The following is a 27,271-nucleotide window of genomic DNA, read 5'->3' as shown; positions in this document are numbered from 1 at the left end:
GAAGCAAAAGTATGAGTTAGGTACATAAACTACAGATAACAGTTTCAAGAGAATAAGTTAAATAATTTAAAATCTGCTTTCCTAAGTGTAGGAATATTCTATAGCAAGCAGTCAAAAATGCTGTTTCAAGCTCAAATTTGACTTTGGCAATGGTTGATGTTGTTTATAAGTTTTTTGAAGAAGGAAGGAAACACCTTTGGTTTGCAGGAGTTAAGAGAAAAAAAGAAATAATTTAAACAAAATCAGCACAGAAAACTTAATGTGGTGTTATGCTTTACTTTTTACAGTTTGCAAGACATATCAAGAAATCTGAAGGCCAGAAGACCCCTAAAGTTGAGTTACAAATCTCAATCTATGGTGTAAAAATTCTAGATCCAAAAACAAAGGTAGGATACATATTTATCTGTGATGTTAAAAGAATAACTATGTACGGTTTCAGAGGTTTTTATTGTCTTATACTTAAAAAATGCATCACAGTGAAAGCAATTTCATTGTTATAAACGTTATCCAAATTGCTATTTTTTCTTAGTACAAATGGGTAACATCTTCCCCAGAAGGAATTTGATGCTCAGGAATGTGGACCATAGCTAACGTGCTATTTGATTTTTTTGTAATCCTTCAACACCAGAAATTCACAGAAAGATTAAAATGCAGTGACAATTACATGTTAATTCTGAATGCTGTATGTACCCATGTTTGTTTGCACTGACTCATGTCTCATGCTGCTGCTTTGGAATTGCACTTCTTTGTTTCTTCATTCATTTTTTTCTTCCTTTTCCTGTGTTTTTGATATTAATTATGTCCTTGCTTTCCTAGAACGCTGATGTTTTTCAGGTGTTATTCATTTGTCTGTAAGCTTTGGGCTCTACATCTGGCACAGCACGACTATTCCTGTCTTCTCAGTGTTTGTGGTCCTTCGTGTCATCCCACTGATGGGCTTTTGGTTTGTTTGTTTGCTCTGGTATTTTGGAAGAGGTTGCATACTAAGGGAAACATCTTTCTCAAAGACTTCAAAGAGGCAGCTAAATGAGTAACTATTTAGCAATCAGCAATTCATAACATATGAATGCTCTTAAGCTTTTTGTGCAAATGTTAAATTTTGAGTTTGAATGAACTCTTTGTTGCTACTCTTTAGGTCTAAAGTCATTCAGAGAGCGGTACTGCCTTTTAGGAAAAGGTAGCTGTAGTTCAATACTATAGCTGCTTGCAACCTTATTTTGCTTCAAACTCTAGACAGCAGTCCATAAGCCCAAGGGGAAAGAAATACACATATCAACTATTGCAGTTTGTGCATTTTCTTTATGTCACGGAGCAGAAAGGGGTACCAAACCCCATACACTAGCAAAAGCTGTTTTAGCATAAGAGAACGTAATGCCATAATATGTTAGAGTTAAAAAGAAATCTGTGGGACAGACAGTACTGGGGAAGTAGGAACGTCTTAATCTTGTAACGATGTTATTGCCAACTGCGATGGTAATCAGCTCTGACAAGCCTTTTTATCTCCCTCACTACTTTTTCTAAAGCTAGATGTAAGAGCAAATGTGAATCAAGGTTTCTGTGTTTTTGCAAATTTATGGATTCCATACTTAGCATTCAAAACAGGGGAACTACAGCGCAATACTGTCCTTCAATCATACAAAGTAATTACACTGATTTATGAACCTGTAAGAGCCCATACAGGCACGTGCTCTTACATGTAACTGTTAAAGAGCTATAGTGGAAGGACAAAATGTGAGAGATGTGGGGACATGGGAGAGAAGTAGGATGCACAGAAGAATAATTGTAAAGAATGACAAAGAGGAAGCCTTCTCATCCTAATTGGGGTAGGGGGAAGAAAAGGGGAAAGCGTTGCCTATGGTGTATGTTTGTGGATAAACTGCTGAGAGAAAGCATGCCCTTGTTTATGAGGTTATAGCAATCTGTGAACTCCTGTGCTGCAAAGAAACACTTTGTTCTGTAGATGATAGTTCATATCTCAACTGCATGTTTTCCTTTAAAGCCAATGCTGTTTTCCCATGTAAGAAGCCAAATAAAATAAAAATACCAAGAAGAGATTTGTAGAAAAGAAGCAAAAGGAAAAAAAAGAATTTATTATTATTATTATTCTATTGCAGTCTTAGTGAGATATTTCAGCTGAAGAGCATTGCCACTACAACTTCTAAGTATCCGGGGCACGGTTTTTAATAGGAATTGAATCAGTATTTTAAATATGCAAACAATCATGTTTAAAAATGATTACTGTTACAATGGATTTCTGTATTTAAGGTAGAAAGACAAGGACTCATTTCAGCACAACCATTTTAGCAAAGCCTAGGAAATGATGAGATCCAAAGATGGTGTACGCGTGGACGAAGAGCAAAACCTTTTACATAATCAGTCTCCAAATAAATTGCACTGGGACACAAAGCAGCAGTCAAAACTAATTTTCTAGTACGGAAATTACTGCCCAAATAAATGCTTCCAAATAAATACTGTCCAAATAAAAACTTCCTGTTCACATTCAGTAATAACGTGAAAGTTTCTTAAAGAAGATGAGTTTAACTTCTGTTACATTTTTAAGTTCATTTCTTCAACTCTCTCATGTGTGGAGATTTTCTGTATCCCGCATAACTATAGCATTTCCTTGAAAATAATCTTTGTTATTTTTTCTAGGAAGTTCAACACAATTGCCAGCTCCATAGGATATCATTTTGTGCTGACGATAAAACTGACAAGAGGATATTTACTTTCATATGCAAAGACTCAGAATCAAATAAGCATCTGTGCTATGTATTTGACAGTGAGAAGTGTGTAAGTATGCAAGATTCTTTTTACAAGACTGAGCGTCTACTATGGAATTTGTTTTAAAGTAAAGCAAGAACAGTTAGCAAAAGGAAATAGCCTGCCTGCTAAATGAGGTCAGTGTGGTATAACCTTTAATGCTAACATAGTGCCTTGTAAATGAGATGCATCAATTTGTCGAGTCTATTTTCCTTTAAGGTGATTTTCTGGGAGAATTCTTCTTACTACCCAGCTCAACATCCTAGTCCAATCATCTGAAATACTCAGAGAACAGTGCATCCCACTAAGCTTGAAATGTTTGCACAGCTGTTTTGCAGAGATTACTGTAACCCTGTAGCTCAGATATCCTCACAGGCACTTCTGGCCTATGTGTCAGCCTCAGCCTCTACTCAAATGTTTTAAATATTTTTTTCATTATAGCAGAGTTCCCCCTACCCTCCCCCCTGCCACATCTCAAGTTCGTAATACTGTGATGCACTACCACAGAATTAATTTCACCAACTGCTGACATTCGCTCGTGTCTGAGACAGAACGGTGCAACTGTTCCAAACTGCGCAATAGCAGGAGAAAAGTTACAGTTCTGGACAGGAAGTGAAGAAAATGGTGCCTCATTCAAGCAGGGTCGTGCATTTTCCTTGGCCGAAAGTAATTAAAAAAATAAAAACATCAGAATCAACACAAAAAAAATGGGTGCTTGCTTTTTCTTGTTTTTAAATCCAGATCATCTCTGATTTATTCTGAAGTAGGTGAGAAAATAGGAAGGAAACATTGTTTGTTTGTTTTTAGAAAAAAATTACATCACTGTCATAGAATTTGCTTGTAATTATGACATGTTCAAGTTGCACCCACAGTTATCTGTATTTTGTGAAGTTTTTTCCATGCCTCTTTGCAGTGTTGAGTTCATGAGAGATGAAGCAAACCATTAGAACATGATATACTGTGTGAGGTATTTTGTGATCATGTGAAATGAAAGTGTAATTATATAAATTATTTTTAATACACCACTTTCAATTTATGTTTTGTGCAAAGGCTGAAGAGATAACTTTAACAATTGGCCAAGCATTTGACTTAGCTTACAGGAAATTTCTGGAATCTGGAGGAAAAGATGTTGAGACAAGAAAACAGATCGCAGGTTTACAGAAAAGAGTAAGTTCTGATCTATAATTTTCAAAGATACTAAAAAAATCCCATTGTAATTGTTACATTTTTCTATGACAGCATTATTTTCAGCATTCTCAGGTTGCTAAGACTATCAGCAGGTACTTTAAAAAAAAAAAAGCTGAATAAAGACTTGATAACTGTGAAACAACTTCTTGATTTTCTGTCTTTTAAGATGACTAACAGAAATGAAGGGCTCAAATATGCATGATGCAGGTATTCAAATATGTTTAAATTACTTTTTGTAGTCAGATAAAATTACCAGAACTCCAGTGTTTTTAATTGTAAGCAGACAAGTAATAGATACTATTGAAATGAAATAATGTTCCAATAGCTGTTGCAATAACCACTTGCTTTATAGATTCAAGAATTAGAAACTGAAAACACAGAACTGAAGAATAAAGTTCAAGATTTGGAAAACCAGTTAAGAATAACACAAGTACACGCACCTCCAGTAAGTAGATGAAATTCACTCTTTTTCCAATGTTACTTTGAATTTATAATCATCTGCGTTATAATAATCATCATCTCTGCTGTTTCCAGTGATTATGATTAACATCAAGTGATCATGTATCAAATCTGATGAAATGCAGTAATGAAGTAACAGTAGGACTGTGACACAAGTGCAAATGCCTATCTCAATAACTTGTGGTTCTTTATGTGTCTTGTTATATGTATTTGTTGCCACGTAAAACCAATATATATTCCTATGTAGACACCTAAGTGTGCTAGCTAGGGAATAGAAACTGTTCTGCACTGATTTGACAACGCTACTTTGGATTTTTCAAAGTACTTTCTGTCACAAGCATATCATTACTTATACCTGTCATTTTCTAGATGACCTTCTAAAAAATTTGTCTGTCTTTCAAACGAGTCATGAGGGTCTCAGGGAACAGCGCGGATGGGCAGGTAGAAAGAATCATATGAGGGCTCCTCATCACTCAAATTTTTTAGTGCTTTCTTCTATTCTTATTAAAGATAGTACTGTTTGTAATGGCTGACTGACATTACTTATGACTAGACTACTCCTATTCTTACGGGACTGTTCTGTCTATACATCATGAAGTAATTGTCGAAATAAATAAATAGAACTACTAACTGGAATTATACTCAAGTCTTAGAAAAAAAATCGGGCTGCCTTTAATCTGTGTCCTTTGGGCCACTTTGTTCCTGCCCCAGATGCATACCATTTCACTTCCGTAAGTCTGGGCAATGTAAAAATGTGTTGATAGCAGTGACAATAATTTTTCTCTTGTGTCTGTATGCTCTTTTGATATTGATGAGATGTTTGTTTCCATGAGGAAACATTAATTTTATTTCATTTTACAAAAGTCTGTTTAGCGGGGAGAGCATCATAAATTATTAATATTGTGTAACTCTCACAGTGAAAATTGTTAATAATGGATGTCTTTTCACTTACGAAGCATTCAATAAACATTTTCCAAATGCTAGATTTAAAAATGAATGTGGTAAGTTATAATTTTAATTTGAATGACAGCTAGTTTCCTCTATTTATGAATATAAATAATTTAATTCAATTAAAGAATCTTTCATAAATTCTATTAAATATAGACTTAAGTCTTTTATGAGAGGCACAGCTCATTTAAATTGAGAAATTTGGTAACTGCATTTAGCAAATAAAAAAATAATGATAATAATGAGCAAATAGTATCCTGTAGCGCACACTTGTTTGCCTTTTTAGACAGTGGTATCGCATTCCTCGTTAAAGACCTAAAATGGAACAGTCATTTGTAAACTCTAGATAGTGTTTTTTGTTAACTACTCTTGGTTCAATGATATGCATGTTGCTGAATTATCACTTACGCTTTAACAAATGGATATTTTAATTATTCATAATTACTAATGCTATAATAATCAATTTACAAATATATTTATCATGATTACAATTACACAAAGAGCAATGTAGCAGCCTATTTATATTAAATAGGCATTGATTTTTGTCACAGAGTAGTCTGAGATGAATGGTTTGGATAAAGGCTGCCCAGAAGGACTGACGTAGCTGTGCTCCTGGAATTATTCAGCACTTTGCTGAACGTGGCCCTCCGCAAAGTCAGTTCAAGCCCTGCTTGAGCGGGAATTCACATTAGGTGATGTTCCAACCTAAGTGGTTTTTCAATGAGTTGTGTAGATGGCAATTAAAAAAAGGCCATTGTAGGGGAATATCTTTGTTAAATTACATGTAGGAGCGTAGTCCTAACCACCAAACACTATTAACTTCTGTTCCTGATCAAGAGACATGGTTCAAGTTGGTTTCCTCCAAACTATTTTGTATCCAGTATGTATCAAAGCTGTTAATAGTGCTAGCAGAAAAGCATGTATGTATGTATAAATGCAAAAGGTTGAAAATAAATGAAGGAATGGAATAATGAGGTTATGAAGTGACTTATTCAGTGCAGGGAGGAGGAATCATGCATATTTCCAAGACTGATTGTGATTAAAGCAATCATAAAGGTGCCTGGAAGAGCAGTGGTTGTGATTTGGTGATAAATATTTCATCTTTTACTATTTGAGCAGCAAGTTGGTTTGCAAGTAGACTACAAACATTTCATAAGATGATTCATTATCTGTTATTTTTGAATTGTGTTTTATATACTTACAATTCATATCAACCATCGTTTAAAGAGAAACTCTGTAAAACTCCAGTGCTATTAGAGGAAAGCAGCAGCTTTGTTCTCTACTTAATTTCAGTGAAGAAAAAGATCAATTCATTTTATAAAATGCAATTAGTGGAGAATTGGTCGGATTTTTTCTGAATTGAAGTTTAAACTTTTAAGTACCATGTTTTTTAAAATGCCTGTAGTTACGCTGCAAAATTTCTCTGAAGTCAGAAAAGAAATGTAACAGCTCTGTCTTGTGATCACTTGGTCAAAGTAAAATTTTAACATCTGCTGACAGTAAAGTATTTTGTTAAATATGGAAATATTTCTATGCATAAATGAAGCAGGATATTCATCATAGGGGATCATACTTCATGTGAGTCGATTTATAAGCATTTGCAGTTGAACAGGTGGGAAAACTTGCTTATCTGCAGATGATATTCATGCTGCATGTTATGAACGTGACATACTCATTCTCGTGATGTAGAACATTTATTGAACAGTGAAGTCTGTTTTCTCACGGACACCAAGTGATGACGCTGCTGTGGTTTGTTAAAATGCTGATCTAGAATAGAATCTTTCCCTCTTGGCAGTCATTTGAAGACCTTGGGAGTGTTGGTGTGCAACCCAATCTAGCATTTTTTCAGTCCTGCTTATTTCTCCTGAAGTTTATCAGTTTTGATTTCTGTAATGATTTTACACACATTAGTCCTCCTGTTAATTTTTAATTAATGCATAGGATCTCCAAGGTTGGAAAAGACCTCCAAGGTCACCCATTCTTATTGCCCACCTATCATCAGTATTTCCCACTAAATCTTGTCCCTCGATACAAGAAAATGAAGTCGATGGAAAATAACATTAGAAACTTCAAGTTCTACTCTTAATGTTTTATTTCATCGACCTCCCTGATATTAAAACATGTCCAAAATGTGCCAGAGAGGAAAAATGCAAGCAGTGACTTACAAGCTTACAGCTTCACTTCAGGTACAGAATTAAAAGTATTTGGGAAGATGGTATTTTACCAGCTGAAGCATTCATGATTACCTCTTTTAAATGCATTCTTTTTTTTTTTTTTTTTTAGATGATGATAATGAATGGCTGTTAGCATGTTTGTGTGAGCCCTTGGTCGCTCCCTTAAAAAATCCATTCATAAAAATTGTAAAGAATAACCAAAATAACCTTTAAAAAGAAGACTTTTTATTTCAGTAGGTCAAACTATAGGCTTGTGTTTAGCGAAGGGAAACAGTCTAAAGCTGCTTTCCTGGTTCTTCCTCCTACCACTGAACTGTTGAAGGACGTCTAAGGGTTTATTTGAGGACTTATTTAAACTAATGGCAGGCTGAAATGGGTACAAATTATGTACATGAAAAATGCAATTATGTACGCTTTCATATTTTTGGAATGTTCACAAGGATGCAAAGTACTGATAGCAGTATTTTTCTGCTTCTGAGGGATACATCTATCAAAAGTCTTTTACTTCTTGATAGACAGTGTTGCTACTAAAATGTTTGTTTGGTTGCTGTAAATCTAGGTAAATTGTCAAAGTAACATCAAGCTAATTTAGTTGTCTTCATTATCTGCTCATAAACGGTATGGGAAAAAATTTTCTGAACCCATTAAAGAAGCTATTAAAAGTAGTGAGAATGTAGTTGGAAATGAAAAAAAGGAAAAACTAGATTGTTTAACAAAAATAAAGAGTAAAATTTAGTGTTAAAATTGAACATGATACTGTCAGTCTTCTTCATGCTTTCTTTTTATCTCTTTTAACTATTTAGATGTTTGTCAGTAAATAATAAATTGCTTAGCGTTTTTTTTTTTCTGCTTTGGGGTTGTTGTTTTTAAGTATGTTGGTCTTGCTAAAACTTCAGAAAGTCAGTCACTGAAATATGAACATATGTGTTATTCAGTAGGAAGGGTCACTTTTTGTAATTGCCTGCATCAATGAGTGAGGGGCATAATGTCTTATAAAGTATGATTTCCTTAGGATGGTTTCCTTTATAGCTGCACTTAAAGGCCATGAGAAATGTTGGTATGGGGTGGATGTGGTTTTTTTTTTCTCTCTCTCCCTTGTTCAGCTGAAATTTCCATTACTCATGTATCTGTGCTGTTTACTTTTCATCTCTTAGTGGTTTGGCAATACATAAATCACAGGTCTTTCTTGCATTTGGTTTTGATTACATGAGGATGATCTGATTTTCATTTTGTTATTTGCCTATGATGAGGCTGCTTGAGTTTGTCTCATTAGTGTTTGGATACTGCTCCTATGTATAAATCCAACTTCCAAAGATCACTGCTTCCCTGGAAGTGCTATGATAACTGCGTGACTCTGACTTCAGATAGGAGAAAAAAAAAAAAAAAGGAATATTCAGGAAAATAGGTCTGTAATATCTACATGACAGCTCAGTGCTTCATACTCTGGCATTGTTACCAAAGCCTCACCTTTTTTTCTCTTTGTAAGATATTTATGGATTTGACCATTTTAATGTTAAGCAGTAACCTAGAAGAGTGCCTCTTAGCCTCTTCAAAAGCTTTAACGTATGCATGAAGTGCAAAAACGAAGCAAAACCAAGATAGAAGTTGGAACTGCAGAATTCTGAAAACAGTTCTGGAATGTGTTTGGGCATATCACTTGATTCATCTTTTTCCACTAAGAGTGCCAAGAGGGAAGATGCTCGTGTTATTTCTTTCTTTGTTTTCTGATCCTTCAGTTTTACAATATTCCGTATTCAGTTTATCCTTATAGTTTTGCATCCTACATGCATTTTATTGCCATTTCATTTGTTATACTTGCAGAAGTTACTGTTTGGTCCCCTAAAAGGGTTGTTTGGGCATGTTTCTTAAACCAAGTATTTGAAGACATTACTTTTCGGCTTTTATTTCCAAAGCCAGTCATAAAGGCTCTGTGTTTCACCTGGACAAGATCCAAATTTTTGGTAACCCATTACGATTTGCAGACATCTTCCATTCAGGCAAAAAATTACTTGGTTATTGAATCAAGGTGTACAAAACCCTTAGCTTCCCTTTCACAGTGCAAAGAATCTTGCTGGAATGTAGAGGTAAACAGACCCTGATCGTGTGAGGCAGACTGATTCAAGCTTGTCTGTCTAATTCAGACCAGAACCATGCAATTAGCACTTAGTCAGCTTAGGTGGATGCTCTTACCAGCTGTTGCAGTGGTTATGACTGTTATTTGCCTTCGTGACAAGCTGTTTTGTGAGATTTCAGAGATTCAAAGAATGCTACACACCTCAACGTTTTCATTTCCCCAGCAGTGAAGTTTTACTTTGTTCTGGGTCTGTGCTACTGTTGTACTGGAATAAGGATTCGTTTGCTGCTTTTGAGATACTTACTGAAAATACTGTTTTCTACATTGAATTATTCATGTGCACAGAAAAGATAGCAGGAGATTACTGTCTGTAAATGTTAGCTCTCAAGTTCTACAGTTAAGGAATTGAAAGAAAGGCTGATATTAATGTAAGCCTTAGAATGTATGTGCTGTTAGCTTCTACTTTAAGAAAATGTAAATATTTCTTTTTCTATAAATATCTGTGGGATATAAATTTTTTGCTCCTGGTATGGAGCAAAAAAAAACTCAGGCCTGTGCCATAATCACTACGGTAACTTTACCCTCCATGATATGTCCTGACTGCCCATATAAATGTGCAGACGTGAGATGTTGCTGTTTGTTTGTGAATTTGGACTTCTGTTAGTGCACCTGACATGTCCACTCTGGAAAGATCCCTGTCGTCATTTTATTTTAATGTAATTATTGAGGTGCAAGTCGTCTTCATTGCAGTTAATGCTGGGCTACCTCTTGTTGCAGCAGTGTTTAGATTTGGTTCTGAAATATTACTTAGTTTTGTGTCCTGTCGCTAGAGTACGGACAAGTTGCAGGCAATCTTTTTTTGAAGTATGAAATGCCTTTTTATTCTTTTCCCTGACGCCTCATTCAGTTCCTCAGAATGTTTTCTCTTTCTGTGATTCCTTTTCAGCTGCTGCACATAAAGTGTGATAATGATGAACATATGTTTCAAAGACCCTCTACTTTTTTCTGGTGTAACAATGAGGATTCACCACCTCCTTGTTTAGATATCTCTTCCATTACGCTTACTCCTAGGAGTTCTCCTGACTCTAGACTACCAGCTGGATTGTTAATACCACCACCTTCAAAAAGTGGTCTTCCAAAGCCATCCAGTGAATACAGCTGCCCGAGACCTCGTGTAATCCTGCTGTGCAAAAGCTTTCTCTTATTTGACTTTCCTGTTCTTTCTCAGCTGTGTATTAACATGTTAAAATTAAACATTTTGTACAGTGATGCAAGGACAGATCAAATTTATCCTTGATTCTCTTGGAATTCTCTTAAAATACGGAATTTGGAAAGACTTGCTGTATTTTCTATGTAGCTTTTTTTTCCTTACGGTCCTAAAATATAAGGTCTTATTTTAGCAACATTTCTAATTTAGTCCATTAATGAATCTCTCATCTATCAGACTTTTGTTAAAATCATTATATGAAGGATAACTATTCAAACCAAGCAATTCTAAAGATCCAGTCTGAAGGTTTTTTTCCTTCATAAATTAATGGAAAAGTAATCAGCTGTTCAATACATTTTAGTATACTTGATAAAAACTGTGCAAAATGGAGGCTTGAAATTATTTTAAAATATGAACAGTGCATATTTTGTCTGCTTTCTCATGGCAATGTGCTAAATACTCCCAACATTTCTTCCATTTGCTAATAACATCTGGCTGTATTTAGCAATCCATGGCTTTCTGCATGTGTTCACTAAATACAAGTGCTTCTTGTGTTCATAGGCATTTAAAATATGCATTTATTTAAATAATTGAATTTTAGTTTTGAAGAAATGGTATGAATAGTATCAAAATGTCTAGCAACTTCAACTAAATAACATAAAAGCAGAAAATGTCAGAGTAAAGTCTGATTTTTGCTTTCATGCTAAAAAGACTTATGACTAAACATAATTGGTGCTTATTTATTGTAGCATCTACATATCCATAAACACTTAGCAAATAAGGAGAATCTCCACTAGCATTTATACCTCTGAGTCATTCTAGGACAATTGACCAACATTAATGGGCAGTGTAGATTAACATACATGGCATGTACTTACATGCTGAACCTGATCCTACCTCACTGATGCAGGCGAAACCAATCTACAGTCAGACGTGGTTTGGTCTCTGTGAAGAACAGGATGTCAGACTCTTAGTATGCTTATGATGAGTCAAGCACATGCATTGCCCTGCTTTTAGTGGCAGCAGATGGCATTGGACGATCTCCTGCAACATTTTACTGGGTCTCTGACAGTGCATGAAAGCACCACAAGGTTAATGCAAGGTCCATAAAAGCAGCAGTAAGAGCCACTTGTGTCTAATGAATATTCACTGATACCTTTTCCACAACAATCATTGAAATTGCTGAGCAAGCTCATACTGAAGTCAGTAGAAGTTCTGCATATGTAAAAATCTTGCAAGTTAGTTATTTTATGAAGTTCAGCTCTGATCCTGTGAGGGAATATCAAGATGGAAAGAATTCTATTATTTGTTGTTTTTTTTTAATAGGAAAAAAACAGTATGTGACATGTGGCTTGCTTTTATGCTTGTCATTTCAGTACACCTAGGTAGAAATATCCTTGTTTTTTAGGAAGTAATGAAGTGTTTCAGATCTTTCCAAACCCAAATTTAAAAGTATGAGCTCAAAATACCTAAGAAATAGGTAATGTTGGACTTAAGAGTAGAGTTTTCTTCTTAAGCAACGTACAGAGTGAAAGGTCATGGATCAAAGTGCTTTCTCTGTCTCCAGCCACTGCAGCCTCTGGAGAGGAGGAGAGGCAGTTTGAGGTTTGCCTTAGAGATTTGTTGTGTGTAATGAGTGACAGCTTCAGTTGCTGCAGCAAAAACAGTTAAAAACACATAGCAAATTGAGTTTTAGGGCCCTGAAACTCTCAGCATTGAGAAAGACAAATCTATTTGCCATATTTCATGTTTTTTTTTCAGTAAAAGTGTCTAATTAAAACCGCAATTATAAATTTTTATGTGAATATTCTAGCCAAACTGAATCTTATTTTAAAGTAGCAGACTTTCCCTCTGCCCGACAGCACAGTCTTTCTTATACATGGTAGGAATTTTTTTGTGCTGTCTAGTTAATAAAATTAACATTAGTTTTGCATATATTTTTTGCCTCCAGCTTGTCAATCAGAATTCTATTTCATCACCTGTTTTAGTGTCAATGTCAATTAAAAAGTCCTCAATTAATGGACTGATGGCAGGAGGAATGAGTGATTGAAAGACAAATAAGGCTGTAGAGTGGTCGCAATTGTTGTATTTAGGGTTTATTTGCTTATCTGTTATTTTTTAGAAGCCGGTCTAAGTTTTGTGTCTTATGAATGACATCACTTCTGTTTCACATTGAAAGATAAGAGTTTAATTTCTGATACCAATATTCAGTGTATTGTACGTCCAGGTTGTTAGCAAAAAATACATGTGACGTTTCCATCCCCGTGGGTTTTTTGATGGCAAAAGAAAGAATTAGTGAAGAAGCAATTATTGAGATCGTGTCTTTTAATTTTAGCTGCTTGTTGCCATATTTTCTTAACAGGGTCTTGCTGAACACATCCGTATTCACAGTTTGGGAGTACAGAACTGCTAATTACCAGCTTTTTCGGGTTTAACTGTGGTACTTGTCTGGTTGTACTAGATTTACTGAAAATGGAATAATCACAGTGCTGCTTATGTATTTGGAGAGTTTTAGCATGTCTGAGGCTCTAAACTGCAAATGCCATTTGCTTGGTGTCAGGAGCTGTTTTGTGCATGCTGATGTTTTGTTTTTTTTGTTTTTTTTTTTAGACTTTTTTGAAACTGTAATTCTCATCTGCATGCTGAAAAAAATCAGTGTTGTGATTTTTTTTTTTTTCATGTGAAACATTGCTCTAATATTTATTGTCCTTATTGTAGGCAGGCTGTGTGACACCTAAATCGCCCTCCACTGACATCTTTGATATGGTTCCCTTTTCTCCCATATCCCCTCAGTCATCAACACCTACTCGCAATGGTACACAGCCTCCTCCAGTACCCAGTAGATCTGCAGAGATCAGTAAGTTCTTTGACAATTAACCTAATTTTTGCTTAATCTTACTTTTTTTTAGGAAATAAAAAAAAAAAAAAAAAAACAAAAAACAAAAAACCGTGTTTTGCATGAAAAGTCAGATACAGGTTCTCTAAATTACATTTGATAATACCATTCAATTTTAATACCATCTTCCTAAAGTTGTTGATGTTGCTGCCAAGTTGCATTACGAATAAAAATATATACTTGCTGAAAATGTTATTTAAACAGTGTGAAAGAGTCTGTTTGGGGACGATGATGTGGCCTTCCTTTTGCCATGTTTCTTGTAGTTAATTGAGGAAATATTTTTAGTTCCTTGTTCTTTCCTTGATACAGCTGTAGCATCTGAAACCTATGTTTCTTGGAAATACAGTATGTAAATATGGTGATGACGATACAGAAGGAAGAGCTGAAGAAATCCATCAGAATATGGTCTAATTAAATAATATTTTTAACACCACTTTTCGAATCACGTACTGCTTTGTTTTTCAGTTATAGTCAATGAAATTCTGCAGATTTGTGGACCGCTCCTGAATATCTCTGAAAGATATTTAATAATAGTACTTTTAGTTTTCAAATGCTTAAAGGAGGTTAGGATAATGTTTTCAGCTTCACTGGAAAACTTTTGGGAATCCAGAGGTAATTTCTGAAAGCTTTGCAAACTGCTCAAGGAGGAGGAGGAAGCATACATACAAGCAGTGCTGGAGGTTGTAGGAATATTTGCTAGCATGCAGCATTTTCTGTCATTTATGCCTATTTTAGTATGGATTAAGAACAGTAATGTCACTGATCATATTTGAAGAGTTTCTGCCCGTTTTGGGGAACGCTCCTAATGTATAGAATTTTCAGGTATGAATGCAAGCCATGCACAGTTGTAATGATAAAGTGTAAAACTTGAGTTGATGAGCATCTTCCCTAGTGCCTTATCTACACAGCTTTAACTGTGTCTTCCCTTCTCCCTCCCCCCCCCCCCCAAAAAAAAACCAAAAAGCAAAACAAAAAAAAAACCCACAGCTTTTGAGTTTTTTTCATCAAACTGCAGATATTGCCAAAAAATTGATTTCAATGTACGTATGCAGCTTCAAAAGTAGTAACTTGGATTACGAGATGAGATGTTTGGTTTTAGCTGTTGTCCTGCATCATTGCCATTGAAATCACTACTAGAAATTTTGTGGGCTTACATGGAAGTCAGAGTAGTTTTGAGTACTCTACTTTTCTGGTTTCTGTATTTGTTTAAACACTGGGCTTCATAATACAGAAAATAATTGGGCTAACTTAACGATATGCACTATTTAAAAGTGTTGTATTTATTCTGCAATTATTTCATTTGATTTTCAATTATGATTACAGAGTTCAAAGACGTAGCAGGGCAGTACCACATCTCACCAGCTGCCTGCTAATTCTGTGCACTCCTCTGTGTGCCTTGCTTCACAGAGAGAATTACAGAATGATATGGCAGTCTGTGTATACTGTTGAGCCATGCATTTTCAGGCTACGTCACAGAATCATAGTCATTAAGGTTGGAAAAGACCTCTAAGACCATCTAGTCCAACAGTCCACCTACCACCAGTATTGCTCACTAGACCGTGTCCCTAAGTATTACCTTATCCTTAAACGCCTCCAGGGATGGTGACTCAACCGCCTCCCTGGGCAACCTTTTCCAGTACTTCATTGCTCTTGCAGAGAAGAGGTTTTTCCTAATATCCTAATTTCCTAATATTCCCCTCAGCTTGGTTCTTTGTACATTGCAAATTATAGCATTCATCAGCTATTAACATCTTTTGATGTATTTAAAAAAGGCAGTTATGAAGCAGAATATTTTCTAATCGAACAAGTACTTAGTGTGTTAGATGAGAAAGTTCAGATCCCTTAAGAACTTCATTGAAGCTGAGTAATTTTGCAGCACTAATAGTGTACAATAATAGATTGTTTTATATGTTATTCGTGCCAGTAGAGACAGACTGGCATTTCTTTCTCCAATACAAGTCAGATGGGTGGCAACCAAAGGAGCCAAAGTGCAGTCTCACTTTTTCTGAAGTCATCTTTTCATGTTCTTCTCACTCCCTTTGCCACAGCCCTTGAGAATTATAAGATAATGTTATAGTTTTTTATAATTTTATAACTTTTATAATTGAGTTATACCTTTTGCTTTGACCAGCTCTCAGCAAATAGTTCTTAAAGCCTAGCGCTCTAAGAAGAGTGCAGCAGTGGCCTTTTTTGAAAGATAGTTATCTCCAAATCATTTAAGATTTTTTAAAAAGTGAAAAGATTGTTTAAGTTTGGAATTCCTATTTAGCAGTGTAGCAACACAACTACTCAGTAAATGTCTATGCGCTACTGGATATGTCAGTAATAGTGGGATGGTGGTTGTTTTTTTTTCTACTTCAAATGAGAAAATTTAATATTCTTTGGGCAGGAATTTGTAGATTGAACAAATACGTGATGTCCCTATAGGTAACAATTACAAAAGGGGTGATTCTTTTACACACAAAAGTCCTTTCCAGAGTTGAATTTTTACCTGAAATGTTGCAGAGAATTACTACTTTTAGAGATGATTTTACAGTCCCTGGCTTGCAGGCTAAACATAAACATTGCAGCCCAGTATAATGATTGCTTAACTGAAAAACTGATGTACACAACCAAAAATGCAGTGTTGACACTATGCTGCTGCTTAGTGAGAGCATTGAGTAAGGGACTGCAAGGGTACTTGTAAGTTATTGTGAAGAGAAAATAATTTGTATATTTCTTGTTGGCACAACTGGAGAGGAACATGCTGTCGAATTACCTAAAATTTATTTCTCTTAAAGGACCTAAAAAAAACCTAAGGTCCCAACTGACAGGTGTAGAAATCTGCTCCGAGAGTTATCTTTTCAGAATCTGTTGTTAGAGTAATGACGGAACCGCTTGTTGTGCTGTAATAATTACAAAAGAAAAAAGTATGGAGTAGCCTGCAGCTAAGGGAAGGGCTTCCTGGCCCTCATTCCCTTAGCCTAATCCAAATATTTTCTTGGGTACTTGTCTTCAGTGTGATTAATTTGTATTTGTCATTACAGCTGCTCCAGGACATTCGGGGAAAGCATATATCAGCATAACTCTGTGTCTGGATGATAGCTAATGTAAAGAAGTTTGGGATGCAAAACAAAGCAGAAATGCCAAATATTTGCAGAGTTTTGTTGGTTTAATTCTTGCTATAGTTCTGAGTTCATTACAGAATGTAGACTGCTATTCTCCAGTATTACTTATTTCTTGTCCTGAATGTCAGGGCAGCCACAGAAGTAACAATTTACTACTTGTTCGTGTCTTTCTGCACTTTGAGTTACAGATGTAAAGCATCACTATTTTATGTTCTTGAATTTGTTCATTGGTTTCCTAAGCAGTGAGTTTATTTTCCTCATGTAAGGAAAGGGATTTTCCAGAAGGAGGGAAAGGAAATTATATGTGTTGCTCAAAGGGATTGCTTTCATAGGTTTACCTATTTGTACTGGAAAAAGAAATGCCTATCTAAACTACAGGTATTTTGGAGAGTGTGCCAGGCAAGCTACTATTGTTGTATTTAACATATTTTCTTGCCAGTACTTCAGCATGAAATAAAACATTACTGATTTGTGTTGTTTCTGCTAAAATGAAGCTAAAAAGTGAACAGTAAACACCAACAGCAAAAGGTTACAGAAATGCCATGCAGCAGTGAAGCTTTGCAGTGAATAAATTTCATATCCATATGAAATTTGGATCAAATATCCAGCTTCGAAATATTCATCTTTTGTTTCTTTTGTTTCAAAGAGAAATACTGATTGAAAGTATTTCATGGTGCTCTGACTCAGCAATGCAGTCTCTGACAACACACAAAGTTAAAATGCAGAAAAGCAGTGAGCCTATTGTCCTACAGACTTTTACAGCCATTTCACTGAAATGGGTATCAAATTGTAATAGAGATGGTTTCCCAAAACATTTAAGGGAAATTCAGCTAGGAAATAATTATTTTTAAAATTTGATTCCATACAAGGCTTAGTAGCTCCATCATTGATAATAAGTTCTTCTCTGTTTAATTTTCAAGTCTGCCTTGAATAACAATTTGAATGAAATTATCTTTGACATGAAGGCATGTTCCACTGAAGGAGTTAAAGCTTCTACCATTCTCCTTTTAATTAGCTCAATACTGTCATAAATAAAAGCATAATACTTGAAGCATGAATAAGATGTCCGGAGTAATGTTCATAATACTTGCTTTCAAAAATAGTGATGTAATTACAGTACTTGGAAATTAAAGAACTGTTTTCTTTACTGTTCTTTTGTAAGTACATTCCTTGAATGTTTGCAAAGGCTTGGTATTGAAACTGGCTGCTTTAAGCTATCTGACCACATAGAAAACTGTCAGCTCTTTGTGATTCTGATTCCCTTTTTAGGGTAAAAAGAACTTACGAAAAAGAGGAAAAAAGAGAAGAAAAAAAGAAAGAAATGGACCTAGATAATGAGCAAATAAACTTAGGATGGACATAGAAGATAATCATTTTTTCCCCAGTAAAGGTCAGATTGAAAGTTAAAGCTGCTGCACATCTGAAGATCTCTGAGTAGGAGTATAAGAACATGTAAGGATGCTGATAGTACTTACTGTACTTGAGCAGACCCATTTTGGCTGTGAGAGAGGCAAGGGATGAGGTAGATCCTAATTTTTCCATTAGGTTATTCTTGTTGATGTCTCTTTTGCATGAGGGTAGTTTCCTCTGCCAGGAAAGACTATATTTTTTATTTTTTCTCAAGTGGGCTTTTGGAATGAGGTTCTCAGATCTGGCCCATCCCTTGTTCCTATGTGTTAGTCTACAGCTGCCAAGCCATGGCTTAAATATTATATAGTAATTAAGATATGTAATTACTCCAGTTCCTACTTGTTCTCGCACAATATTATGGGAACAAAATATTCTAATTATTTAAGAAATACGCTGTACAATGGAGTGTGGTAACACCAAATATTAGGTCAAAACCCATAGGAATTTGTTTCCTCGGTGGAATGTTGAGGAGCCTAGACAAGTACAGGCCTAGAATGTGGACTCTATAAATGATGAAATAAAAACTTTTATTTAGCTATATTAACACTCTTCAGCCCTCTTAATGTGACCTAACAACGTGAATTTAATGTCAGGTTGTCAATTATCAGCTTGAATATCTTGTATGTTAAGAGAAAAATCCGGAGCTAACACAGAAAAAGACATTAATTTCAAAGATATTAAGGGTCCTTTTTCCTACTCACTTATGAATCCAATGTGATTTTGACTTAGGCAGTCTGATTAACAAGTTTCTTCCTGGACAACCATGAAGATTAGCAAGTTCAATATTCTCTTCAGCAATTATGAAGTTGTGTTAACTTTGTTTTATGAGTGTTGCCATCAGTGTGGTTGGACTGTGTTAGCAAAATGTGTTTCATGCTAGTTTCAGTCAGTACAGTATGGGAAAGGACATGTCTGTATAGATGGCACTCTATCACGTAGAGAAAAATATTCTCATTACTGAGAAGTAAAAATATCTGGGCTGTTGGATGTGAGGACGAACTAGCCTTACACAGTTCCAGTAAGGGGGGAAAAAAAAAGATAATCTTGGAGGTGTTTCAAAAAAGAAACACACAAATACAAGAAGCACCTCAGCAGTGAAAAGGATCCTGCTTTTCTAAGTGAGAAACCATATGACATGACAGAGGAAAAAAATTGCAGTCATTGCATCTCTGGATTCAGTTTTAGTGGAATTTTAGGGCAAACAGCATGCCATGGTCTTCTGTGTTTCCTTTTATTCTTCCTTGACTGTTCTTTGGTTGAGTATTACAACTCTAGTAATTAGTTTTATTTATTACTAACAGCACACTGAAAAACTCTATCAAATGCAGAACTGAAATGCCATGAGTAAGGGTAATTTACAAAAGCCCTTAACCTAATGGTCAGAAGTAGCAGGTATGAAGAGATATGAAGGCTAATTGGTTTGTGAAAATTCACTTCTGACATAATGAAATTTGGCAGTTGACATCCAGCTGTTCCCTCTTCATTTATGAAATATTCAGACACTCTGATTCCAGAAGGCAGTTCAAGGGCAGCAACCTTATTCAGACTGAAATTTCTTCTCAGGTCCCTGAAGTTCCTCTAGAAAGCACAACCATTTAATGAAAGGTCTGTAAAGGCTTAAACGGAAGTTGCTGGCATTATTGGAAAAAAATTGTTGAGTATCCAGTCTTGGAAAACTAATCAAGACTTGACTTCTGAATTTGGATGTTTAAAAATTGCAGTTAATCATTTTCATATCTGAAGGTGCTGTTATTCAGCTTGTAAGATGTAAGCTGAGTTTTTCAAAGAGCTATTGTATGGCTCATGCCTTTTCCCTCAGTGACTCATTTTTCTCTTTTTCCAGAGAGAGACCTTTTTGGAGCAGAACCTTTTGACCCTTTTAGCTGCGGAGCTGGAGATTTCCCTCCAGACATTCAGTCCAAGCTAGATGAGATGCAGGTAACTATTGAGTTATCAACTATGCAGTTTTCTGTGGATGCGTGAATATTATTAAAATTTTTACAGTGATTTTAAACCATATTCCAGACTGTACGCTCATAGATACATAGGGGAAGGGGGGGAAAAAATGTGAAAGGAAGACAACCAATGTTCTTGTACTCATGGGGAATTGGAATTTATCAGCCTAAATATCTTCACAGATGTTATCACACGGTAATAATAAAGACAGATGCCTGAAATTATTTAAGGCTTACTAGTGCTGTAAGCAAAATGGACACTGCTTCTCTTCACTGGGAAGGGACTGAGCAAGTTCAAAAAAGAGCTGTTGTTAGAGGCCTACATACGCATTGGCTTGTTATTCCTCAGAAATTTTCTGCTGCCTTTATAAATAGCCATACCTGACTATTGCATTTTGGGCCACAGACTATTGAGAACTGACTCAAGAACTCAGGTCTTTTTTCATCAGGAAATGTTTGTTGATTCTGAAATACTCTATGCTATCTGTTTAGATGTTGATTTCAATTTGAAGCAGTTCTAGGAGAAAACCTTCAAACCATGGGCTGTCTCAAACTGCAGACTGCCAATTCCTTGCCAGCTTGCTGATCTGTTTTTTCACAGCAGCCTGCCAGCAAACGGAAGGCTGAAAACACTGGGAACCTGAATTTCTAGGATGCTGGCTCCTTAGCAGGAAGTGTTCCCGGGGCTTCCAGACCTCTTGTGTCTTGACAGCCCACAAAGTGTGAGAGCAAGTTCTCAGGCTCACTGATTTCCTCCCTTCTGCCTAGAGAATGGCAGAAACATTTTTAAATGGCTTCAGTACAATTAATTACTGTTTAATTTTCCTAAGTAAAATTTTCAAATTCCTGTTCGTTGAGACATCTAAATTTATATGTGGGGGAGTGTTCCGTGTCCTCTCACTGTGAAATAAGAAATGTATATTCTTGATCATCTGCACTATGGCCCGTGTAATTTCAGATAACAGCTAAAAGTCAAAGCGGCTTTCTTTGCGCTTACATTGGAATTACTTGTTTTGTGAATTCCATAACCAAGGTAGAAAACAAAAACAAAACAACCAACACAATCTTAGGAACTTCACATTGACAGAGATCTGTGTTTCCATTAAGTATAGCCAATTCTAGGTGAACTACAGTGTCTGTGAATACTGTGAAAAATGCTGTGTAAAGGTAAATATCAAACACAAGCAATTCTTATTACAAACAGTGTCTTGTCAAAATTTTATATTGTTAGGCTATGACTTCTATGTGCTATCATGTTATCAAGCATCAAGAAATAGATCGGTAGAAATCTTTATCAAAGATTTTTGATAAGTCGTGAAATGGAGAACTCAACATAAATTTCTACTCTGTTGATACAAGAACAAAGTAATCTTGATGTATTGCTATGTTATGTTGCAAGTAATATTGCAGTAAAGTGGTCTGCTGTGTTGTGCGCGTACATGTTGTTCGCTCTTTTTTTGTTTGGTCTGTAAACGTGTGTCACGGAGAACCTACCTTGACACCCAGACTGAAAATTTATTCTTTTGTGTTGATGTAAAACTTGTTCACATTTAATTCAGTTAAGTCAAGTGCAAAACTGATAGGATGTGGAAAAAAATTCACTTTTGACTTGGACAAAGCAAAAGCTATGTGAAGTTACTTTTCTATGACATTCTTCTATCATTTTAGATCAGTGTTACATTTAGTTGCCATATATAAGTTCTTTCTTGTAGGTTGTGTGAATCAGTGGTGCAAAATACAAATTGAAAAATGTTTTTCCTTGTATCTCCTTTATCTTATGCTTTCCTGGGTGCCTAGCGTCAGCGATGGTTGGTATATCATATTTTAATAATGGTATTTATAGCATTTATAACTGAAATGTATATATGCTCATATCTGGTGTTTTTATGCTGTAATTTTATTTGTTTTCCATTTTCATACAAATGTAGATATATAAAAAAGATTTTAAGATTTGTGTTTTATATATGCAATTCTGTATGTCAGGACCATTTGCATTTTTAGAAGCCTAAATTTTTTAAGGTGAGGGTAGCTGAATTTAAACTTACTTCATTTGTTTGATCAGCTGATATTACCGCTCTTTGTTTTCCTTGTGTGATACTGAAATGTCCAGTGCTGTTCTTTGGATGGCCATGAATGAAATGGTCTATGTAGATTCGTTACATAGATTTTTATACCAGTACAGCCATCTATGTAAATGCGCTTTCAATTGGAGATAATTACTTCAAAACTTGAAATGAGTCAAAGATGCTAGAGGTCATTTGTTGCTAGAAACAGCCTACAAGAGGAAAGGTGAAATGGTTGCCACAAAAGGTCAAACCACAAAGCATGTGATGTCCTCTAACAAGTCTAAAATTCAGAAAAAGTTGAGAAGAATGTCAGCCACTTTCACAGAATGTTGGAAGGGACTTCAAGGATCGTGAATCTCCAACCCCCCTGCCACAGGCAGGGCCACCAATCTTCCCATTTAATACCACATCAGGCTGTCCACGGCCCCATCCAGTCTGGCCTTGAACACCTCCAGGGACAGGGCATCCACAGCCTCTCTGGGCAGCCTGTTCCAGCACCTCACACTCTCTCTGTCAAGAACTTCCGCCTGACATCCAACCTAAATCTTCCCTCCCTCAACTTAAAACCATTTCCCCTTGTCCTGCCATTATCTACCCTTAAAGAGTTGATTCTCCTCCTGTTTATAGACCCCCTGTAGGTACTGAAAGGCGGCAATGAGGTCGCCTTGTAGCTTTCTTCTCTCCAGGCTGAATTTCATTTCTTCACTGGAATGAATTCAAAGTTAAGGGAGCTATTGTCTTTACTTTTTCATAGCCTTTGCTTTTTCAGAGTACAGCCTGCATTTCAGTGAATATATATTTTAATTAATATACAAAGGTCAGCGTCTAATAGTTCAGGATATTATATATAATATTGCTAAATTCAGCTTAACCCACACTCAGAGAGAGGCCAAAAAGTGACCTCAGAACCAACCAGTGGCAGATTAGCTGGAAAAGCTCAGGCCAATCCTTCAGCCCAGTCTCAGCAAGCATGCCCTAGCCTGCAGAAAAGCTGTCTTAGAGAACATACATGTTGGAAAAGGATGTGCAAGCAAAGTGGGGGAAGAAAGCACAGCAGAATTGAAAAGGCACTGGAGATAAACTCTTTAAGCAGCAGGTGCTTTTCTTTTGCATCTGATATTCTGAACTTAATGCAATCAGATCAAGTTCCTCAACCTCTGGGGGAATAGTTTTACATTTAAACTTCAGGGAGGATCCAAAATTCTTTCTATTCTATTTCTTAGTCCAACCTCGGCTGATCTTTTTGGAGAGCTCAAAGGTCCAGCGTGTGTTGAGATCCTAGTTATTCAGCACAGGCATCTCTCTGAAGACTCTCCAACCTCCCGTTTCCTCCACCCTTATTCTGAAACGTATTTTCATCCTTTCTGTTTTGACTGCATCCAAACATTATTAAAATAAATCTATTTTCCCAGAAATCTTGGAGTGAGGCAAAGTTTCCCTGGATCTTGAATCATACTAGCAACAGCTGCTATGATTTATTAAAATCTCAAGGTAGTTAACATTATAAAGCCTGCAGGATCTGCAGACCATTCTCCCTGCGCAGCCCAACGTAGTCAGGAGGCTTGTCTAATTTCCATCAGAAATAAGTTATGCTCAGCCTTCTAAATTATCTTCTCAATACATGCTGATTTATCATTGGTTGACTGAGTTTGTGCTGACTTAAGGTCATTGAGTGAAGTCGGGTGGTGAAGGGATAAACAATCTAACCTCAGAAAGAGCCATATGGGTTGACTTTGGCAGATTTACCTTGTGATATAATTGAAATAGTTTGTGTTTTACTGCTTGTTGTTTTTAAATGGAATAGTAAAAAAGAAAGAAAAAAAAACTAACTGGGAATTTTGGAAGATGGGTTGTTTTCAGATTACTTTTCATATTGGAAATAAGCTTTGCATCTCTAGGAGACCCATCACATGTTAGATAATGTTGTTGTTTTTCTGTGTAACTAAGATGTTCAGTGCTTGTGTTAAGTCAACTTGGAAGTGAAAAAGCGCTGTCAAGTAGATATGAGCACGTAAGCAAAGCACAGTGTAGGTGTACATTTTATAGCTCTTCATGTTCCATTTCCTGTCCAGCATCAGGGATGGTCTTTGTCTGCATTCCTTCAAAATCAGCCAATTTGAGATACTTTCTGACCAAATGTTACTGTTCCCTGAGCCCTGACAGAACAAAAAGCTGTGGTGGATATGGTTTATAATGAAAAGGCAATGTGTTATGCTAAGAGCCTGAAATGTTTAAATTTAATATTTAAAATACTCAGTATTAAAATTGATGATACATAGCATGTAATGTGTACCAAGTACTGACCATATGTCATTTTTAAGAAAAAAAATTCTGCCTTATACATTAATCCAGTCCAATAGAAAAGAATAAAAATAAAGTGTAATTTATAATTACTCATCCATTCCAACTGACATCATTATTATTACAGCTGTGAATGCTGGGTTTTGGAGTGGAGAGTAGAAGGTAGTCATATGGTGGATATTATAGTAAGCATATAGCATCTTCAAGCAGGAACCATGAAAAGAGTGTATAAAGGAAGTGTAACCAAGAAAGCTGACGTAAGGCTGGAGGCGTTCTGTTATATGTTCTCTTACCTGCCTTAATCACATTTCAGCTGTGCTTGGACATAAATGAAAATCTTTTCATCAAAACTTGTTGTCTTGCAGCTTGGCTGACAACAGCTGATTGGATAATTTTATTTTTGTTACAGTTATCTCGTATTTTCTGAAGTATAGGTTTGCAGATTCCAGAAGTATTGAAGAATTTGGAGCTAGCTGGCAAATACTGTGGGGCTGGAATGGAGATGGCTGTGGGAGATCTCAAGTTTGTGTTTTCTTAATCTTAAGGAATTTGATTGCAATTCCTTTGCCTTTCTCTGCTGGAGTAGAGTGTTTAGAAGTTTCCCCTTTTTGAATGCCACATTTAATGGGAATATTGATTGAGGCAATACAACTTTCTTTGAGTATCCTGGTTTATAATCGGATGACTTCTTTTCCTCTACCTTAAATAATAATAATAGTAATCTGAATTCTTGGAAATACTGAAAAATGCCCTGACGGTTCTCCAGATGCCCTGATGTCCTGTTTGTGGGTTTTTTTTTGGCCTTGTGGTTGCCTTGAAAAGATGGACCTGCTAGTTACTGTTGATTCTGACCCTGTGAGTTTTGTGTGATATTTAATAGGTGAATATCATCCACATTCACTCCGGTCAGTGTAACAGTGAGATGAGTGCACATACAAAAAGCGCAGATCTGATTTGCTCCTGGCTGGCCAGAAAAACCTCGCTGGACATACAGCTATGTTAGACATGACCAAGCAGTTCTGAAATGTAAAAGGAAAGATAGGAGCGTGCTAAACATGAACAGGATGTGTGCTGGGTTATAGGACTGGCAGAGATCTGAAAGGGCTCCCGGCAGTGATACAAATCAAGTCATGTCCTTGTTAAACCAGTTGCCATGGATTTTTCTACTATTATAGCTGCATCAAGAATCTTCAGGTTGAAGCATAAACTATCCCTTTACAGCCTCAAAACTGGCAGCTGCTTCTAAATGCTTAAAAATATTAGAGTTTCAGACACACTGGAACTGAGAGGTTTATGATTCAGCATTTGAACTGTCTAGCTAATCCTAGGGCTGGTGCTCCTGTGTAAGCAGTCGCCTTCTGACTGCTGTTACATCAAGAAACTGCATCCTTTGGGTAAATAACCAACGTCTCATTTATGACAGAATGCTGGCTTGGAACTTCAAGCGAACTTCTGTTTGCTTGAAATTTCTTTTGCTCTTCTGCTGAATGCTCCTCCTGTTAGCTTGTTGAAAAGTACAGAAGGGAGGAGGGAAAAAAGTCAAATATGCCAGTGAGCATTGTCAACATCATGTCACCTAGGTGTAGGACAAACCTGGCAGCCCAACTGGAGAAGGCTTACAGCCTGGTAACACTGCTGGCTCACTAACTCATAGTATGAATGTTAGGAAAATGCAGGCTTTGCCTGAAAAATCTCAGACCATTTAGTAATCATCTCCAGGAAGTGTATTGAATTTTTCAGCATTGCAGATGGCATTTTCTGGTGGGTTTATTAAATATTCAGACTCTTAAAACCTAGCCTGGAGGTTACATTTGTTTGAAATGAAGCTGTTTTGACTTGTGAATGATCTTTTAAAGCCAAAAGGTATACTCCTGAGGTACTCCTATGCGTTATGAGAAGTCTTGAGTTTCTGCCGAGTCCCAGTGCAGGCTACCTTACAAGAAGATTTAGTTTGATTACAAGATGCTTGCTTTATGAAAGCACACAGTATTGATTTCATAGCACGTAACCAACGTTCTTCAAGTGAATTGGAGGCTCAGAGAGTACTGAGCTGAGCAGTGTGACAGGTGCCACTGGAGCTGATGTTCTTGTGGCATTTCTATTCAGAGCCCTTGTTTCCAGCTGCTTAAAGCTTGACAATACCTCTGCCAAACAGACCGAACATTTCTGGATTCAAAGGTGACTTTTCTTCTGACAGTCAGGCCATAAATGTGTACTTGTGGAAATGATTGTTTTCAATGCAGAGAGCAGGAGCATATAGCTTATAGTAGTGTTTCTACCAGTAAAATATGAGAAACTCTGAGTTTAACTCCTGAAGAATTTATTTGCTCCTTCCAAAACATTGTGTTTTGATACGGCAGAGGGTTTCATGCATTTGAAATTCATCCTTCAATCATTCACAATAAAACAGGTATGATTCTATTTGCCTCGTGGTGAAGCACAGATAACCATAGGCTGTAAAGCATAACACCTCTCAGTGTCATGCTCACCGCCAGCACAGTGAATCACTCAGAACAAGCCTCTGAGATTTTGTTGGGTACCGCTACACTTATTAGTAGACTACTTCTGATATGAGGGATTGCTGAATGTTCTAGACATCTGGTATTAATAGCCATGTCCATGACTTACAGCTCTTTAAAGTGTAAAGATAATAAACTTTTTTTCTCACACAGCAATCTGATCTTTCCTGCTTAGAAACTATTTTGAATTTTGCTCACGTTCAATAT

General features: G+C 36.3%; 1 protein-coding gene across 14 annotated transcripts in view; it reads left to right on the top strand.

The window, feature by feature from the left end:
- The window catches only part of GULP1 (GULP PTB domain containing engulfment adaptor 1), a 166,256-nt gene that overhangs the window by 112,888 nt on the left and 26,097 nt on the right, over window positions 1-27,271 (top strand). For 9 of the 14 annotated variants that reach the window (XM_085227613.1, XM_085227616.1, XM_085227612.1 and 6 more), the window contains 7 exons: window positions 288-386; window positions 2,653-2,790; window positions 3,811-3,927; window positions 4,301-4,393; window positions 10,550-10,777; window positions 13,529-13,667; window positions 20,067-20,161. In XM_085227613.1, the coding sequence (XP_085083739.1) occupies window positions 288-386; window positions 2,653-2,790; window positions 3,811-3,927; window positions 4,301-4,393; window positions 10,550-10,777; window positions 13,529-13,667; window positions 20,067-20,161 (909 nt within the window). Of the gene's footprint in view, window positions 1-287; window positions 387-2,652; window positions 2,791-3,810; window positions 3,928-4,300; window positions 4,394-10,549; window positions 10,778-13,528; window positions 13,668-20,066; window positions 20,162-21,975; window positions 27,209-27,271 lie in introns of those variants that run through there. The other 5 variants (XM_085227619.1, XM_085227620.1, XM_085227621.1 and 2 more) reach the window with 4 other exon arrangements.

This window comes from Meleagris gallopavo, chromosome 7 (assembly GCF_905368555.1).
Source record: "Meleagris gallopavo chromosome 7, MGAL_WU_HG_1.1, whole genome shotgun sequence".
Taxonomy (NCBI): domain Eukaryota; kingdom Metazoa; phylum Chordata; class Aves; order Galliformes; family Phasianidae; genus Meleagris; species Meleagris gallopavo.
This window is presented reverse-complemented; position numbering and strand designations above follow the sequence as displayed.